This window comes from Anopheles coluzzii, chromosome 2 (genome assembly GCF_943734685.1).
Source record: "Anopheles coluzzii chromosome 2, AcolN3, whole genome shotgun sequence".
In the NCBI taxonomy this organism is placed as follows: Eukaryota; Metazoa; Arthropoda; class Insecta; order Diptera; family Culicidae; genus Anopheles; species Anopheles coluzzii.
Genome location: NC_064670.1, coordinates 106,949,748 through 106,967,190, shown reverse-complemented (window position 1 = coordinate 106,967,190; position 17,443 = coordinate 106,949,748). Strand labels below are relative to the sequence as shown.

At 43.9% G+C, this 17,443-nt stretch overlaps 1 protein-coding gene across 18 annotated transcripts in view; it reads left to right on the top strand.

Annotated features, from left to right (window-relative positions):
• Positions 1 to 17,443, top strand: part of LOC120950889 (potassium voltage-gated channel subfamily KQT member 1-like) — a 162,571-nt gene that overhangs the window by 77,302 nt on the left and 67,826 nt on the right. For 13 of the 18 annotated variants that reach the window (XR_005751154.2, XM_040369304.2, XM_040369303.2 and 10 more), the window contains 4 exons: positions 4,417 to 4,545; positions 5,098 to 5,208; positions 8,457 to 8,644; positions 12,187 to 12,243. Coding sequence is in view for 17 of the 18 variants with exons in the window: in XM_040369304.2 (XP_040225238.2) it covers positions 4,417 to 4,545; positions 5,098 to 5,208; positions 8,457 to 8,644; positions 12,187 to 12,243 (485 nt within the window). In the remaining variant the exon portion in view is untranslated. The remainder of the gene's footprint in view (positions 1 to 4,416; positions 4,546 to 5,097; positions 5,209 to 8,456; positions 8,645 to 12,186; positions 12,244 to 17,443) is intronic. The other 5 variants (XM_040369288.2, XM_040369289.2, XM_040369292.2 and 2 more) reach the window with 1 other exon arrangement.

The window sequence follows — 17,443 nt, the reverse complement described above, 5'->3', positions numbered from 1 at the left end:
ATATCTCTAGCAATAAGGTGAAGCAGCTTCTCCTGTCAGTATATTTTAATTTAGCATGTTAATGGTGAGCAAACAGGCATACCGGTTGGGATGTACACGTAGCATATATTCAATTACATACCGATGAATTCTATCTGTGGCATCGCCCGACCGTATGCAATTGCGCTACCTGCAATCTGTAGCGAGACTTCATTAAGATAATGGTCGTCGGGTGTGTCGGAGTAAGCGCGTGCAAGGGAATATATATATATATATGTATATATGTTTTTGCAGCATCCAAATGCAATTTGTGCATCCGCGTGGTACACAGTTTTGCACGGTTCGAGTTTTACCTGTTGGTACCGATTTCCCCGTGATGGTGCCAGCTGTACGAATGTGTTCCGTGCCATTTTTCCTCGCTAGCCTCAGCCTTGCTGCTGCACCATTCCAAAACCAATGTCGTGGATTGCGTTTTAGCACGCTCTGCGGAAGCTTACTCCGGCTGCACTTAATTGCAAATACATTTGCTTGTTTTCCGTGCCACTGATAATCCGGTTTGCCGATTCGCTTTTACCAACGCACCGGTATGCGGGTGCACGGGGTAAAAAGTGTAACAATATTTCATTTAACTTTCATAATTGTTTCCATTCCTGTCGCTTCCTCGTCGGTCGGTGGAAACCTTTTCCCATTCCCAACGAACAGTCGGTGCACTGCCGTTCGTTCGTTTTCTGCTTTGTGTTCCGTTTGCTGCAGAGGCTTTACTTTACGTGCCGGTTGTGTCTCGATGCTTGGTGGTGGATGGTTCTGCCGCTAAACAAAGTGAAATTAATGAAGAATGATTGTGTTCGTATGGTAAATCGTATCCACGGTTACTAGTGGATGATTGTGTTTGTGTGTTTTGGACGGGCTGCCGGAACTGTGTACTGCGGAAGGATAACATTGTTTGTATTCTGTCTGAAAAGGTCTTTTATTGCTTTTGCTGCATTTATAATAGCAAAGAAGAGTAGCGCAATTTCCTCGAAAATTTGTTGTCTTATTTCTGAGTAAACGAAATTTATTGGGTCAAAATATGCCTTGCGAAATAGTAGTATTGCAGGGTTACCTACTCTTCAGTTTACTAAATAATTATAGTTTAAATTGTATCTCAATAGTTATCTCTTTAAAGCACAAAATCCAAAACAACAAGTTGTGCTTCCTGTAATGGCAACTCTTTTACACAGGATTGATTGCAGCTTCAAAAAATCGAAATATGGTGACTACTTCCTCACCCGAAAACCCCTGCAAACTCGGACAAACATTTACTACTGTCCAAGCGCTTCGTAGCACATTGGCAAATTTATGTTGCCAGCGTTACCGCTATTGCTGTGAGGCGGATTAGTGCTCGCATCCAACCAGCCGGTGTTATCGGCCTTCAGGCAGCGATCGGCAAATTCAAAGTAAACGAGCACGGCCAGCTGGCGCGCCACGGTATGAAGGATTAAATTTCAATTAATAATCCCCAAAAACATGACCAACTCCTTTGCCCAGCAGCGCGCAGCCACTCTTCATACACCGTTTTGTGCAAGGATGGACAAAATCGTCGGCCGAATCGTTTAATCTGGGTAGCATGCATACGCTGAAGCATTTGGGAAGCCAACAGTACGACTTGTAGTGGGACGCAGTGGAAAGTTAATGGCAGTTAAACATTTTTTAAGCTTTAAGTGCAATAATTTCATTTCGGTGTGGTTTGGCATTTCACAAAAGTTTTAATTGAGCAAAAGAAACATGAACAAATGCAGCTAGCAGCAGTGTAATAAATTGTAAATCCACTTTTGCTACTCCAGTGCATGATATTTAACGATTGTGCGGCTTTTGCAGCTTGCAGATTCCTCCAGGCGGGATTATTTCTTTATCAACCAGGGACAAATAAAGGCTTTGCATGTATGCATTTCGCTTCTCGCTTCCATTGAAAGAAGTGACAGTGTATATCAAATGTTAAAAAATCACACAATTCTGATACAAGGAACTCAAATGAGCTACGCAAGAAAGGCAGGGAGGAGGAATTAATTTTCATTAAGCCAAATGGCCGATGCCTATTAAGATAAGATGATGCCAGCCACCGGTCGCTTGCAATGTGCGGATTTATTCAATTGCAATTTGTAAAGCACAATCGCACGCTGCAGCACCGGCAAACCCCTCGTCGACAGCAGATAACGATCAGGCGCTCAACAATCATCAGGCTTACCGTTTCCTTGGGCGTCGGCGATTAGGTTGTTTGTTCAATTAGATAAGACAATGATGCTACCAATCGCTATTGATGTATTGAGCGGTGCGCTAGCGGTACGTTCCATCTGCGATAAACAGGTTGTTTGCGAATAAGAGATAATAGATTAATTGGGAGGATAATTTTTGTAATTGAAATAGCGGTGCTTGAGAAGTCCGAGCGCCAGTACTGCGTTATGCATGTCGTGCTACTACACTATCGTTGTTTTAATGAAGACGAATGACTTGCCCTTGACATGAAGCAGTAAACGATGCAATAATATACATCAAGCTGTGGGAAGTGTCATTTTCAGTGTGATGAGTTCATTTTAAGGCCATCATGTTTTATTCATTTTTGAATATTCAATTATTATGGGAAAGACACTTTTTAAACCCATCAAGAAGAATTGATGATGCTACATATAAAAGCCGGGGGACATTGTCCGTACTCGCTAGTGTAATTTCGATTTTCACTAGCGCATCTGGTGGCGGCTCGTGGAAGCTTTTTTTGGTCATCGAGGGAATGGTCGTGCCGGATCTCGAAATAAAGTAGTTTTTCCATCGTTTTTTGTCATGAAAATGGATGCAATGCGTGCAGTACATGTGCATCTCCCTTTAATAAAACTTTTTCGTCCGAATTAAGTAAAAAACATGGAAAAATAACATATTTTCTGAAGCGGCTTCAAATTGTTTGGGAAAATGCTTCGGTTAGCCGCCGCCAGGTGCGCTAGTGAAAATCCTAATTACATCTTCGAGTACGATCAATGTAGCCCGGCCTTAACGTTATGTGTGGGACATGCCAAGCTCTTAAAAAATATTATCCTTAATTCCCTTCCAAGTCCGTTACGGGTGAGTTCTTGATCTAAACTGAAACCTATCTGGCCCTATTTCTTATGCTTAGCTGATGCCGGGATGCGTTCAACGGCTGCATCAGCGAATCCTACGGTTGCTCGTTGGAATGCGCTGACGGTGTCCAGTGTCGTGTTGACCTACTGCGCCATGTCTGTGTCTTGTCTTGGGCCAAGTGTGTTGTTGCATGTGTGGCCACATTACTATATGGAGTCAATTTTCAGATTAGACTCATACGACCCTAAGCATACATACTCAAATATTTTTGTACAATATAACATTCTTTAATTCCCATTTAAAGTATGAGTAATGTTTTGATAATGTTAAAGCTTTCATTTCAAAGTCTTCCATTGTATAGTCAACATATCAAAGCTTCGACGATTTATAAAGTAGATATAACTGCTGTTTTATTTCTGCTTGATAACGCATGCAAGAAACCCTTTAACGAGTCAGCTTTAAAAAAAGTATTTTTATAGTTCTTTTGATACAAACAAAATATTCAAAATCATCGAAAGGAAAAAAGCAGATCGTAGAAAACAAAATTGAAGTCAGAAATGAAAACGGTGCAAAGCTTCGTTTGATTAAGACCTTTGTCAATATTTCTCATCGTCCAGGAGTCGAATGTTTATTCTTGAGTACCTCACTTTGTAGAAAATAGACACCAATTTATTTGTATTCCCTTTCATCCCCACTCATCATCTAAAGCCTATATAACGCTTACCTTTCCACCTTACCTGCACTAAATGAAATCGTTGCCGGTTTAATATTCCCAGCCCAGCCCGAAGCGTTTCCAAGCTCTAGATTAATTTTGCTCCACCCAAACCCCGAACCACAGGAACCATCCCAGCGTGTGTGCGTGAGTGTTTAGTTCACCCGATCGGCTGTGTGCTACGAATCGGTCACGTGTGCCCATCGTGTATCCTTCCACACCTTTGCTGTGGTTTCACACGAACTCCACCCTTCTATCGCTCCCCATCGTAAGTGGAAGCCCACATGTCTTGTGATTATGGGCGCGTGTGTGTTCGTGGATCATGGCTACCGGGCTAATGCTGAAGCTAATTCCAATTTTACGATATCCCTCCAATGTTTCCCTCCTCCCATTCCCAAACCGGACACACACCGACAGCCACAGGAAGCTTTAAGCACGGGAATGGCTGAGTCAGTGTGTGGAGCCTGGTCACCATTGCAAACCGCATTATCCTTGGACTCATTTAATTTCCTGTTCTAACGAAGGACTTGTACACCGAAACCGTTTCACCCATCGCCTGCCATCGCGTCTGCCCGTGTAAACTAACTATCTTTCATTTCTTCTCTTTTTCTCTCTCTCTCGCTCGCTCTCTTTCACAGGAATTAATTACAACCTTGTATATAGGGTTTCTGGGCCTTATTTTTGCCTCGTTTTTAGTGTATTTAATGGAGAAGGATGTAAGGGGAACCAAGTTCAGTAACTTTGCTCAAGCGTTGTGGTGGGGTGTGGTAAGTAGCAACGATTTCCCTTTCTCCTTTTCTTTTGCCATTCCCTTTTCAGAACTTTAATCGAAAGTACACAAACAGAGCGTACAAAAAGGAAGATCATGAACGACGGCTCGCCAGCTCGCGGGCTTTCCTCCCACACAGGCGCGCCCGATTTTCAATATTCAACGGAAGCAAATTAAATTCTAAATTATTGCACCGCAGGAGCGTGTGTGTGTGTGTGTGGACTGGCCGTCGTCAGGCCCCAGGAGTTGGATGTAAAAATGTACTCCCCACGTGCTGCCCCCTCACCTAGATAAGCTCGGATCCCCTTCAAAACGGATACCTTTAATTTATGCAATAATATAAATATTTCCCGGCCACCCCCATTTCTCATCCTGGCGGACGGGTCCGTGGGCCTAATGAGAAATAGTCGGAATACACATAACTTCCACTTTCTTATCATCGTTTCTTTGCTTGTTTTTTTTTCTCACTCTCTCTCTTTCTCTCGTTTCACCAACAACACATGCACGACGACGTGTGGGCTCGACCCGGCCGTACCGTTCATCCCGGCAGATAACGCTGTGCACGGTCGGGTACGGCGATATGGTGCCGGAGACGTGGCAAGGCAAAATTATAGCGTCGTTCTGCGCCCTGCTAGGCATCTCCTTCTTCGCACTGCCCGCGGTAAGTGTTTATTTATTAATTTTTCTTATTAGTTTACTCGCCCAGAGCTATACGGGGGGGTCGCGGTTGTTCACGGGGGTAAATCGGTACAAGAAAAATGGTCCCTATATGGTTGCTGCTGCTGCTACTGCCAGTGCCAAAACAAAAAAGGATTGTGCGGACTTGTTCAAACCCAACCCGGACGGCTGTTAATAGCTGATCGAGGCTATTAATTTTACTTTGTAATGTCCTGCTTCCTGCTGCCACAGCATACACTACGCCTTGCGTTGGCTACTTGAGACGCTTGACCCATAAGAACCTACGGGTGTGTGTGTGCGTGTGTGTGCTTCGGGGTCGAAGTGTAAGCGGCTAAGCTGGTCTGATTTATAGAATACACACAACTTTTAGTACTGCGTCGTGCCGTTTTGCTTCGGATCGGTGCCTTTACTCTGCGTATAAATCAGCGTCCCCTTTACAAATGGAAAAACCACCCCAGGGGAGTCGTTTTACAACGTTGCCATGGACAGCAGGCAGGTGTAGAATTACGCACGGACAAATGAATGCGACGGTAACGGGAGCTATATGCTCCTGTCGCTACGAGATAAACAAGTCGCAAGTCTTATAAGCATACACGTAATACAATCGAACATCTAGATATGTATCGGAAGGAGTCAAATAAGATAAATCCATTAACACGATAAGATGTTAAATCTAGACCAGAGAACAATTAATTTAGGAAAGTAAATGTCCCAAGTATTTTAAGAAACAAAAAATTCATTTTTTATCTCCTTTTGACATTCTTCATATAAATATGAAATCTCTGTAATTAGGATTTCATATATATTTCCAAAAGAACTTGAACTGCCTAAAGCCTTTTTTAGATAATTTTCAAAACATCAATGCTAAAAGAATACTGTAAATTACTAACCTTGTTTGCAGATGTTGAGTTACATAATTCATTTTTTGAATAAAATTCCCAAGGAAGCCAATGTTTGCCAACGTTTAAAGCTTAGCTGTTAGCAATCTATTTTTATTGTTCCATTTCCAAGGAATTCATGTTCATGCAAACGAAAAAAAGCCTTTTTGTGCCTTCTTTCCGTTTCCCAAAATTGAGGCAAAAGTTTTTCCACCTTCTGGAAAACGTGAGCGCCCTTCTGGTGGAAATAAATTTTACAATGGACGCTTTCACCAAACAGCTTCCATGTGCTAGAGGGCTCGCCATGGCTTACAGGGGGCGCTGGTGCACGTTTTGCAAGATAGAACTGGGAATATAACCACAAAATCCGTCCCAATCCCACCCATTCCCCATCCGTGGGCTATGACGTGAAAATGAAATATTATTACGACATAGACCACTTCCGTCCGGGCCGTAAATTCAATTAGAAGCAATCTGAAAAATGAGTGATTTCTGTCCCGCCGGAGGTGTCCATGGGTGTGTGTGTGTGTGATTTTGTGGGCAAAAACACCATCGTCCGGAAATCTTCCACTCAACAACCTAGAGCCTGCTACCAGCCAGAGCCGTCTCCAATGGAGCGCAAGAACGTGCTCTGTCCGAAACTATTTACCCTCTAAAATACGTTCAGGCCCGCCCAGCCCGGTCTGCTGGACGATCGGACAGTAGAGCAGCGGAGAAAAAAAAGGCGAATAAATAAATAAGTTACTGAGAAACTTTGAACATAAAACGAATGAACTTTTAAGCACGTGCCTTTTGCATTGCGACGGTATGGAGGGATGTGAGAAGGGAAAGAAGCTCACAACAGCGCCCGTCCGACACGGTACGTCAAAACTTAAACTTGAAAGCCGTTAGAAAGGCGAAAGATTGTCGGCTGCCCCATGCACCCAGTGTCCCCCATCCCTCTTGCTGCAACGTGCAACGCTCTTGCCGTTGCCCGCCGCCATGAACAACCGAACGATTCTTGTGAACACGCTCAGAAGACTCAGGCGTGCAGGACTTTTCATTTGCTCCCATCGCAACGGTTTGCAAGGGTACGCTTTAGCATCCCGAGTGTATAATATTTTTAAAGCACGTCATGCTTGACCCTCAACCATGTGAAGTGCTCTCGTCGGTCGAGAGTCGTACCAACCTGCCCGGCCTGAAGTGCTGAAGTGGAGCACCGTAAACACACACCGACACATGGCTCGCATGCCGCCAGCCAAACGCCCGACGGGGACACTGGGCGGGCTTCTCGTGTCGAGCAGATTCAACCTCTTTATGTTTTGCCCGCCATCGACTCAATCCTCTCGCTGAGAGGATAAATCTTGCATTGCTGACCTCCTTCTGGGAAGTTGGTCTACCTTTCATGGTACAGCGGCGGTGTCGTGGTGGCCACTGTGGTGTTGCGTGGGAAGTTGTTTTTGTTTTTTATCGGCATGGCTGTAATCATGTTCTAGGTTGACGTTCGTTACCTGCTGCACACGGTCGCTGTGTGCAATTGATGCCAATTATTGTGTTCGTTGTTACCGCTTCGCACGTGGGGTGTATTGTGCACTAAGAACTAAGTACTAGTGACGAGTGGTTTTAATGGCGAGAAGAAAGGCGTGAAGAACACAGCAAAGGATGTACAATAAAACTGTTGCTTTTAATTTATTTCAATGTCAAATTGTACGATGTTGAAGGTACATAACTATAAACGAATGTTACTAGCAAGACGATGGATTAGTTTAGACATTCTTTGAATTTGTGTACTTTGAAGAGCATTTAAATTTAAAATATCTGTTCTTGGGCAAAGAGCTGGTTTTGATTCCTTGGAATTATTGTTGAGGTATGAAGGATCTCAAACATTATTCTTTTAATGGACGAAATGGATTAAGGCAAGGGACAGTACTAATACAAAATAGCCGTACAGAAATGGTTGCATTGTTTGATGTTCAAAATAATATGTTAACTGTGTTTTACATAAGCGATTAATGATACACTAAATCAATATGCTGTAGATATTATTATAGCAAAACGTTGTTTATTCTGACCGTATTGAACATCGTACAGGAGCTTTTATTTCTACACTTTCCAACAAGAGTGCACCTGGCCGCATGTTTGAAATCTAATTAGAACCTTATTCCAGCATTGCATAAAATTAATCACGGGACACCATACGGTGGTTGCAAATTGCTATTATTTATCGCTTTTACTGTGTACCGCGTACGGTGACCTCGCTCAAGAAACCAACCCGGCAATGGAAGCTCCCAGCGAATTGCAACCGCCATTGCAGTACCGGTGCCAGTTCGTTTAATCATGCCTCGGCATTCCACCTTTTTCTTTCCCCCGGCAGGGTATCCTGGGCAGCGGGTTCGCCCTGAAGGTGCAGCAGCAGCAGCGCCAGAAGCACATGATCCGGCGCCGGCAACCGGCCGCGACGCTGATACAGTCGCTCTGGAGATGTTACGCCGCCGACGAGCACTCGATGTCCGAGGCGACGTGGAAAATCCACCAAGTACCTTTACCGTCGCCCCCACCATCGTAAGTAGTTTCCGTTTCCGGTTGTGCATGACTACCACTACTGCCCCGTAACCCCACTACTACCCCGTAGCCTTTGCCTGCCTGCCTGTCTGTCTATCCGTCTGTCCGTCCGTCCGTTCGTCCGTCCGTTCGTCGCTCCAAACCGTTTCACTGCTCTTCCTTGCACTGTTTCATCCTCCGTCCTTCACGCACACTCTCTCCCTCATACTATCAACGCCATTGCACCTGAGTATATTGCACCGTGATCATCTTTTATCTGCACCATAAGCACTTTCTCTCTCTCTCTCTTTTTATGTGTCATTTGCCCAACCCTCCCCATTTATCGCTATCTACCATGTTCTCCCATCAAGCTCTGTGTGCACTCTCCAACTATCGCATCAGGGAAACTCACAATACTTCAATACAGCCCGAGTTTCCCCGAGCATTCCTTTTTCGTTAAAAAAAAAGCTGCTGCATCGAGCGCCTGATGGATGCTTTCACAAGGCAATGCCAATTGCTCATCTTTCCGCTCCTTTCTGTCATCTAAACGCCAACCATCTGGTGAACGAGCTGTACGAGCTACATTCCTTTTCATCAATGTTTCGCAACATTGTGCTATTATGTTCCACACTCGTACGATGTGGGCCAAGAGTCATACTTGTTCTTCAGCCCGCGCCAATTGGAACGCTTGCGATGTTTGCGGCCGTTTTTGATCTTTGACACATTTGTCCTTTTTTTTTTAAATTTTGGGAGGAGAAAAGCGTTTCTTTTAAAATTGTGCAACTTTTCACCCTATTTATGTTCTCTTCTGTCTCATTCCATCAACCCTGTTTAGAGCATTTGTCGTATCTTCTGTGTTGTACCATGTAACTCGCAACAAAAATGGGAGCAATGTGCCCCGTTGCGTGCCTTGTCTCTTTTTATTCTATTTTCTCATCCGTCTCCTACTGTACATCGTGTGATCATGTTCGTTGTACCTCTTTCTATGTTCCATTTCGTTTTGTGTTTTCATGTGTATCTCTTTTTTATATGTTTTATGTGTTTTCCTTTCGTTATCTTGTTTGTTATTTGTCATACTTTCTCATCTTGTCTGTACATACCGATGTGTGCCTTTCGACGTTTCCTTGCGATGTATTCTCAATCGACTTGTCTTGTCATTATTCTACCCCTTTTTACATTCTTATCTTTGAGATGGTCTTTTACATTTCGTTTTCGTATGTTTGTTCTTTCGTACCTCATTTTCGTACTGGATATTAATGTTTTCTGTTTCGTTTTTTGTTTTCGTCTCAAAACGATCCTTGCTCTTTGTGTCGAACGACTGTGCTGTTTTGACGTACCTTCTACTATCCCAAGCATAAAGCATTGCACTTACTAAAGATGTGTTACGTGTTCTTGAGCATTAACCAACAACGAAAATAAGTTTCCGTTCCATATTTCATTTCGAACTTTTCGAACTCAATTTTCGGACCAACTCTTCGAAGCATCGCTTACGGGGCATGGAAAGTTAGTTACCGATTTCAGGCTTCACCACTGAAAACGTTACGTCATCCGTCGGCTTTTTTGGTCCCTTCATCCTGCAGTCTCGTTCCTCCACCCTCCGGTTTCGAACATTTTGTATCGTTTTTCGCCGGTGTAGAGCAAAACTTTTTACGAAAAGCAAAACTGCCTTAAGTCGTCCGACGAAGTGATCGTTCAACATCATCCTCCAAAAATCAAACCGCTTGCAAGTCCCGTTCCGAATACCACCTTACTATACTCTGTACGTCTTTCATCTGATATGCAAAAAAAAAAGAATTATGATTTATACATACATATATATGTGTACGTGTTTTTGATTCGTTTTATATATACATATCCACGATAGAACCGATTACTGGGATATGCTCCTTGAAAGCTTGAATATCCATAGGTAATTTCGTTTTGTTTTCTTTTCGAAAACCGTTGTTTCCCGTTGTTTTACCTCCTTTTTGCTCTCTTGTACTACTTGTTCCATTTGGGTTTTCTCGTTTGCTATTGATTCTGGTTTTATTCTAACCCTCTTTCTCTTTCACTATCTCTCTCTCTCTCTCTCTCTATCCAATTTCTTTACCTTTTTGATCTCTTTATACACCTCACTATCTATCTCTGTCTTTCGCTCTCTATTTCTCTCTCTCTCTCTCTCTCTTCTTTTATTCTTCACGTGCTATGTTTGAAACGTTTGTTCCATTGTTTCGATTACTCCTGATCCCCTGATACGAGCAGTCGTTTGAGCGTCGTTTGAGGGAAAAGATTGACTAAAAGTAAAGTAACTGCCCAAGTACACCGGCGCGTACATACACACGTGACCTTATCCGTGATGTGTGAGTTTATGTGCTTTACCCCCGGAGTGTTTTTACCCCCGCTATCAGCTTTACAAACCGGAATTTAGAATCGATTTTCTTCGTTCAAGGTTTTCCCTGCCCGGTTTTATTGCCATCGTCCTTTCTCCTTCAGCTGCTGCAAGTTGATGGGTTGTGGTGGTTGTCGACAAGCTATCTCGCACTGCTTCTGTCGCAGAAATACAGCCCCCTACCAGGCGATTTGATCCCAACAGGACACCCTCCAGATCAGTCGAAATGATCCGTTCCTTGCTTGCAGCTATTATTCTTCGTCACGTGTTCTTGCGTAAAACTTACTGCCACTAAATCTTTTCTTCCTGGCTTAGTGTGTGGGTTAGTATCCGCACTTCTTCTGCTTCCCTTCTCACACCATCCTGTCCCTTCTCTGTTTTCTTCCACTTACTAACCGATCGATCAGCACAAGCAAGCCAACGGAATCGACCGTACATCAGGTCATTACTAGTGGCCCACAGAGTCCTACACACTGCCGCCTGCTTACGATGTAACTGATTGAGTTACATCCGCCCCCTCCCCCCCCCCCCCCCCATTGCTGTCGGCCGCTGCTCTATTCTATGTGTTTGCTGTTCTTCCCCTGTTTTATGTGTGCCGTCTTTTTGATTAGTGCTCCGTCCATCATCGATACGGAACGATCCGATGATTAGGTTAGTGTCAGCGAAATTGCTCCCAGATTGGGTGAAAGCTATATCTGTGCCCCGGGGAATACACACAATCGGACGGATGTCATTAATTAGGGATAGCTGTGCGTCGGTTTTTTCCCCGTCGCCCTTCGCCATGGGTATTGGTGCTGTGGAAGCTTTTGTAGCAAATGATACCAGGCTGCTTGCGGCTTAAAGTTTGACTCTTGTTTGTACTCTATTCACTCTAATGTAAACGACAAAGTATCAATATTCATAGTCCAGTTGTTCTTTAGTAGATAGCTGAAAGCTTGATAAAGTTGGATTTTGTTTGGGAAGTTAAAGCCATTATTTGCATCTATAAGCTCCCTGTAAAACTCGCACCCTCTGTAATATCCTCCCAGTATTCTTCCCTCCCATCCAGAAAGTAACAGCTAGTTATAGAACGCAATGTTTTTCAAACTTAAACTCCTTTTCCTCTGTTGATGCGACAATAAAAACGATAAAAATTAACCCTTCTATCTGACCAACATCACAACATAAACTCCCCTTATTCTTTGTGTATTGAAAGCTTTCGTGGTCAAAAAATTTATCTTCTGGCCAGAAGGTGCCCTAGTGCCACGGAAAGGTTGGTCTCCCGTTACAGTCAGTGTTTCTCTTCCTGTCTTGACTTTGTCTCTCTTTGTGTGTCTGTGTGTGTGTGTTGTTTTATGTATAATTCTCACTCGATGTGACTGGGATGTGATTGGATCAGTATGTTTTTTTTTTGGTTGTGCTCTCCTTTCCTTCTGTTCTTCTGTGTTTTGTGCTGCTGCCTAGCGTTGTACACATACGTATCGATCTGCCTGCGTAACGATTGTCTGACTATTGTGTCCCTTTCTTTGTCGAATGGTTGTGGCTCTGGCTTTCCATTTTTCCTCTGTCTGTATTTGTTGTCTATTTTATCGCATCTTATAATTCCTTCCAGTGGGGGTACTTTAAGCATTTTCTTTCACCTCTTTCGCAATCCTTTTGTGCACTTATCGAATGTAGATTGAACAGAATAATAGAGCATATTAAACCATTTTGCACCTTCTTACGGTATATTTAATCACTAAATTTACTATTTTCCACTTGTCTTGTTTTAAGTTTCCTTTCTCTTTGATTCTTTGTTTGATGTAATTTTAAATTAACGTGTATTCATAAACAAATATTCTTCTCAAAACTGTGATTATGCAGGGTGTATAGAAAAAGGGAAATTAAAGATCGTGTTATTTAATTTTTATTGCAAATGTTCTAAAAACTACAATGTTATAAAATATAATTTGATTCTTTGCAAGTGGAATGTTGTCTCCATTTTATTCAATTCTCACTGTCAAGCCCTCTGAAAGCATTCCGACCCTGTCGATTTGCAACTATGCAACTGGCAGGCCGGGATTTGCTTAATGAGCTGAAATGAGTTCGATTGACACACTCCAACAGTCCATTTCAAGCGCTGCCTGTAGTGTGCATATTCACGTACAGTAAACAGACTGAGCCCGGGCAGGCACAACCCGTCAAATGCATCCTCGTCACGTCAATCAACTCGCTGGTACGCGCCGCGAAATATTGCGTCCGGTGCGGTTCGGCACATCGCAAATCAGCGGCATCAAATGATGTGATTACCCCCTATTTCACAAAAGTTTCCTCGGCCTGTCACTCTCTCCCTGCTCGCCTCCGAGGACACTACTGCTGCTGAAGTACTGGTGCTAGTGAAGGGAAAAGCTCGCTATTTACCCGAGTACTTTACTGAGCTGTTCAAATTTAGCGTTCGGCTCGATCGGGCAAACCTTTGGCCAAATGCAAAGAACGCAAAGTCCTGCGCTATCGGTCAGTGTGCGCTGTGGAAAACTGTGGAACTGGAACGAGCTCGGCGAAATATCAAAGCATCAAATGAAAACAGATGCCACACAGCACGCGTGTGTGGGTGTGTCAGAGTCGGGCAGAGTTTTATGCCGACCGTCAGCAGATACATCAGCACACCATGATTCAACATGTCAATCACTTCTAGGATTGAATTATGAATGCGTCTAGCAGCTGATGTCTGGCACCGGAACCGCAACCCATCGGGCCGGATTGGCTGAACGGGCAGCATCCGGCCCGTACACCCAATCGCAAACTTTGCCTTTGCCTTCACTTTACGATCCGAGAATCGAGCTGCTGGCAAAAACCAATATTGGCTCGGGTGATTTTGTGTCCACAGGTTTCCATTCCTCGGTGCGGCCCCTGTTGCCTTCCTAGATTTGTGTTCGAAATCTTGACGTAACGTGTGTGTGGCTGGGGCGTTTTTTATTCTCATCACGAATGTCTTTGTGCTGAATCGAGTGAAAAATGTATGCACACATGGAGCTAGGATTAGTGGTGTGTTTTGAAACAAAGTTTAAGCAACGATTGCGGCCGTTACGTCCTTAACTCGATCGGGATTGGGTTTAGTGGAATGTGTAAATGACAGTCTGTGTGTGGGGTGGAGTGCAGAAAAGAACGCTTTCGTGTTGGGAAGATGAAGCGATCCATCGCTATATGGGGGAAACTTTTTGGCATTTCACTAGTTGGTATATTGGGAAGTGAAAAACAGTTTTATCACGTGCTGGAAAAGCGTAGACAGTGAAGAATGTGGAGTATTTTACACACTGAAAAAACGGTCAAACTGAACGCAGAGTGACAAGATTATTTAAAATTACATTTCTCTTTAACACAGTATTTATTTTTGAGGGATTCAGTTTGGTTCCTTTGTTTTTTTTATTCAATAATTCTGTAGATATAAATATTTATAAATGAAAATAACTAGCCCTATCTAGAATTTTATGTTAGTACTTGGACTTTTATTGATAGATTAAAGTAGAACAGAAACATTCATTTTTCGTTTATTATAGATCTGTGTTTAACTCAGTACAGTTTCTCACAATATTTGACTATAATACTGTCTGTCTCAAGGGCTGTCCCGTGGTACAGTCGTCAACTCGAATGACTCAACAACATGCTCGTCATGGGATCAAGCCTAGAATGGACCGTCCCCCGTAGCAAGAACTGACTATATCCGGCTGCGTGGTAATGAATAAAGTCTCGAAAGCCTGTATAGGCCGGCATGACCGGCATGTAGGACGTTACGCCAAATAGAAGAAGACTGTCTGTCTCACAATAAATATTATGCGCCTAGAACAGAGGTCGGCAAACATTGCAGACTAAAAAGCCAATTCGCCAAATTAGGCGCATTTTAGCCTGCAGAGAATCGCATGCCCGTAACTAAGTTGGCCTATTCATGGTCAATAAACAAGCTAAAAATTCCACTAAACGCAGCGAGTTGATTTTTCAACTTTCACTTTCTTTCTTGTTTAAATTTTCCCAGAATTCTTTTGACAGCAATTCTGTAACTATTTTGTATAGAAAAATGACAATAAGATACTTTCCAACTGGGATTTTATTTATTTGAGCGAGATTTTTACATCCCCAAATGATTTCATCAGAAGTGAATGGTCTTTATCGAAGTTTTGTGAAAAAATAAACAACTCCCTGCATACCGAACGTGTCCCTGAATATTTATTAGGAATACATAATCCAATTAAAAGCACACGAGGCATTGCTTCTTACCAGCAGTGAGTACCAACTCTGCAAATCGCATAACTTGATACATTTTTAATTCCACGAATTGGTTCAATTTAAGTTTTAAATTGGGGCACGAACAAAACAAAACAAGCCCCTCCAAACTGCAAAACATGGCACTCAGTATTGTTTTAGCATAAAAATGACGTTCTCCCTTTGGTATGCTCCCCGCCCCCTCCCATCATTGATCTTTTTCCTGCGAAAATACTAAATAAATACGCAGCTTCACACCGGCTCGGTGTCCGATGAAGCACTGTGTTTTCGCGTCAGTCGTGGTAAAGATTATGCCAGCGTAATGCGATTGCTTTGATTTCCGCCTCCATTAAAGTGTGATCAGTGGGAGATTTCGGTTGGCAAACAAATTACTTGCACCGTGTCCTCCGTGGCCGCGTTGTTCCTGCTCTGGTCAAAAATCGAGCCAAACAAAGGATCATCATTGCTGCACAAACAACCATCGGCAAACCATCCGGAGGGCCCTGTATAACAACGCTACTGGCATCTCGTTCGCTCTTTCTGTCTACCTCCTTTTCCAACAAAAAATCCCTAGAAAACAGGGGGAAGCAATAACCTCACACCGGGAAGGTAAAAGAAAGGAAGGGAAAAATGGCGAAAAAATCACGTGCCCCACGAAACGGAAAGGAAGCAAAATATTTACTTATTCATTTGTTTTCCCCGTTTCGTAATAATCCGGTGTAGATGTGTGTGCGTTGGTGTGGGCTAAAGCATTCCCTTTTTGCCGAGAAGCTTACACACACACACACACACACACACACACACACAAAACCGTTCGACGTGCCCACTTTCTCGGCCTTCTCTATTGCGGGCCGTTGCCCGCCGGTCCAAAAAACGGAAGAATTTCAATCAATTTTTCATTCAAGATTTTCAACGGCATAACTGCGCGCCGCTGGACGGCAAATTTGTTGGTGGCCAAAGCGGTTGGAAGCTTTTCGCTGTGCGAAAGCAAAGGCTTGTTCGCTCCCATTTGCTGTGTTTCCTTCCGAGACATTGTTGAAGCCATTTTGTGTGCGGGTGTGTAAGCTTTGATTTTTTTTCCGCGTTCGTTCATCACACGAAACCAATCACCATTTTGTGCCCCACACACCCACACAAACTGTTGGCCAGACATTGTGGGAACTGGCCGGAAAACTGGCAATGCTGGCAGGTGTGTGTGTGTGTGTGTGCGCGGGCGGTACCAGCTACAACATGCACTGAAGTCTGATGGTAAATTATGTTCATCATAACACAAACAAACGGAGCGCAACAACATGGACCGCCTGATAATGTTTTGATTGCTTTCGACATCATGCCGTTGTAGTTGTTGTTGCAGGGGGTGGTTCCAGTGATCGGGTTGTGTGTGTGTGTGTGTGTGTGTGCTCTGAGCTGAATAATTTAAGCTGTTATGAAAGCGATGAGGTAGGGGCAGAAGAAGAAAAAACAACAAATGTCCATGTTGCACCTCTTCTCCGGTCGGTGCTTCCGGATTTTCCGGAGGGGGTGAAGCTCTGACCCCGTTGTAAGTTATCGATTTTCGAACTCAGTCCCGTGCCGAACTCTGCTGTAACATCAACCAGCGAAAACGGGGGCAGAACATACGCCACCAGAACAAGGTGTGCCGGCATGTAGTATGTGCGTCAGTGTGGCACAAAATCCACATCCTGACACTTCTATTAGCGCGAACTGTCAGCCGCGCGGTCGTGTGCAATGCGTGATTGCAAGCTGCTTCTGTCCTGTGTGTTTGAGTGTGTGTGTGTGGCCAGAGGCTTATATGGTCCGGGTTCAGCGGACAGAGCAGCGTGATGCGGCCACTAAGTGGTGGCTGCATGATACGGCAATCTAATTTGGAAACACGTAATTAGTGGGAAATTATTTTCTCTTCCCAGTTTGGCTGGCTGCCACTCCACATGTTCCGGTGCCTGTGAGACTTCCTTCCGGCAATAAGTGCGTGTGTGTGTGTGTGTGTGTGTGTGGGTTTTGATATGTACGGGACGCTTCTTGCTGATGGGAAAACAAAGAACAGACAGATCAGGCTGAAGCCGGCAGTTTGATCCTCTAGATACGCGGCGCCCCCTATCTCGAGAAGATGCTTGTCAACTTCCGGCAGCATCGGATGGATGGTGAATTGAATTTCCTTGCCCTCTGCCTCGCGCTCGCTGCGGGAAGCTCAACAGATGGGGGCGGGCTGATGAGAGCCTGCCAGGCAAAATGGTGCG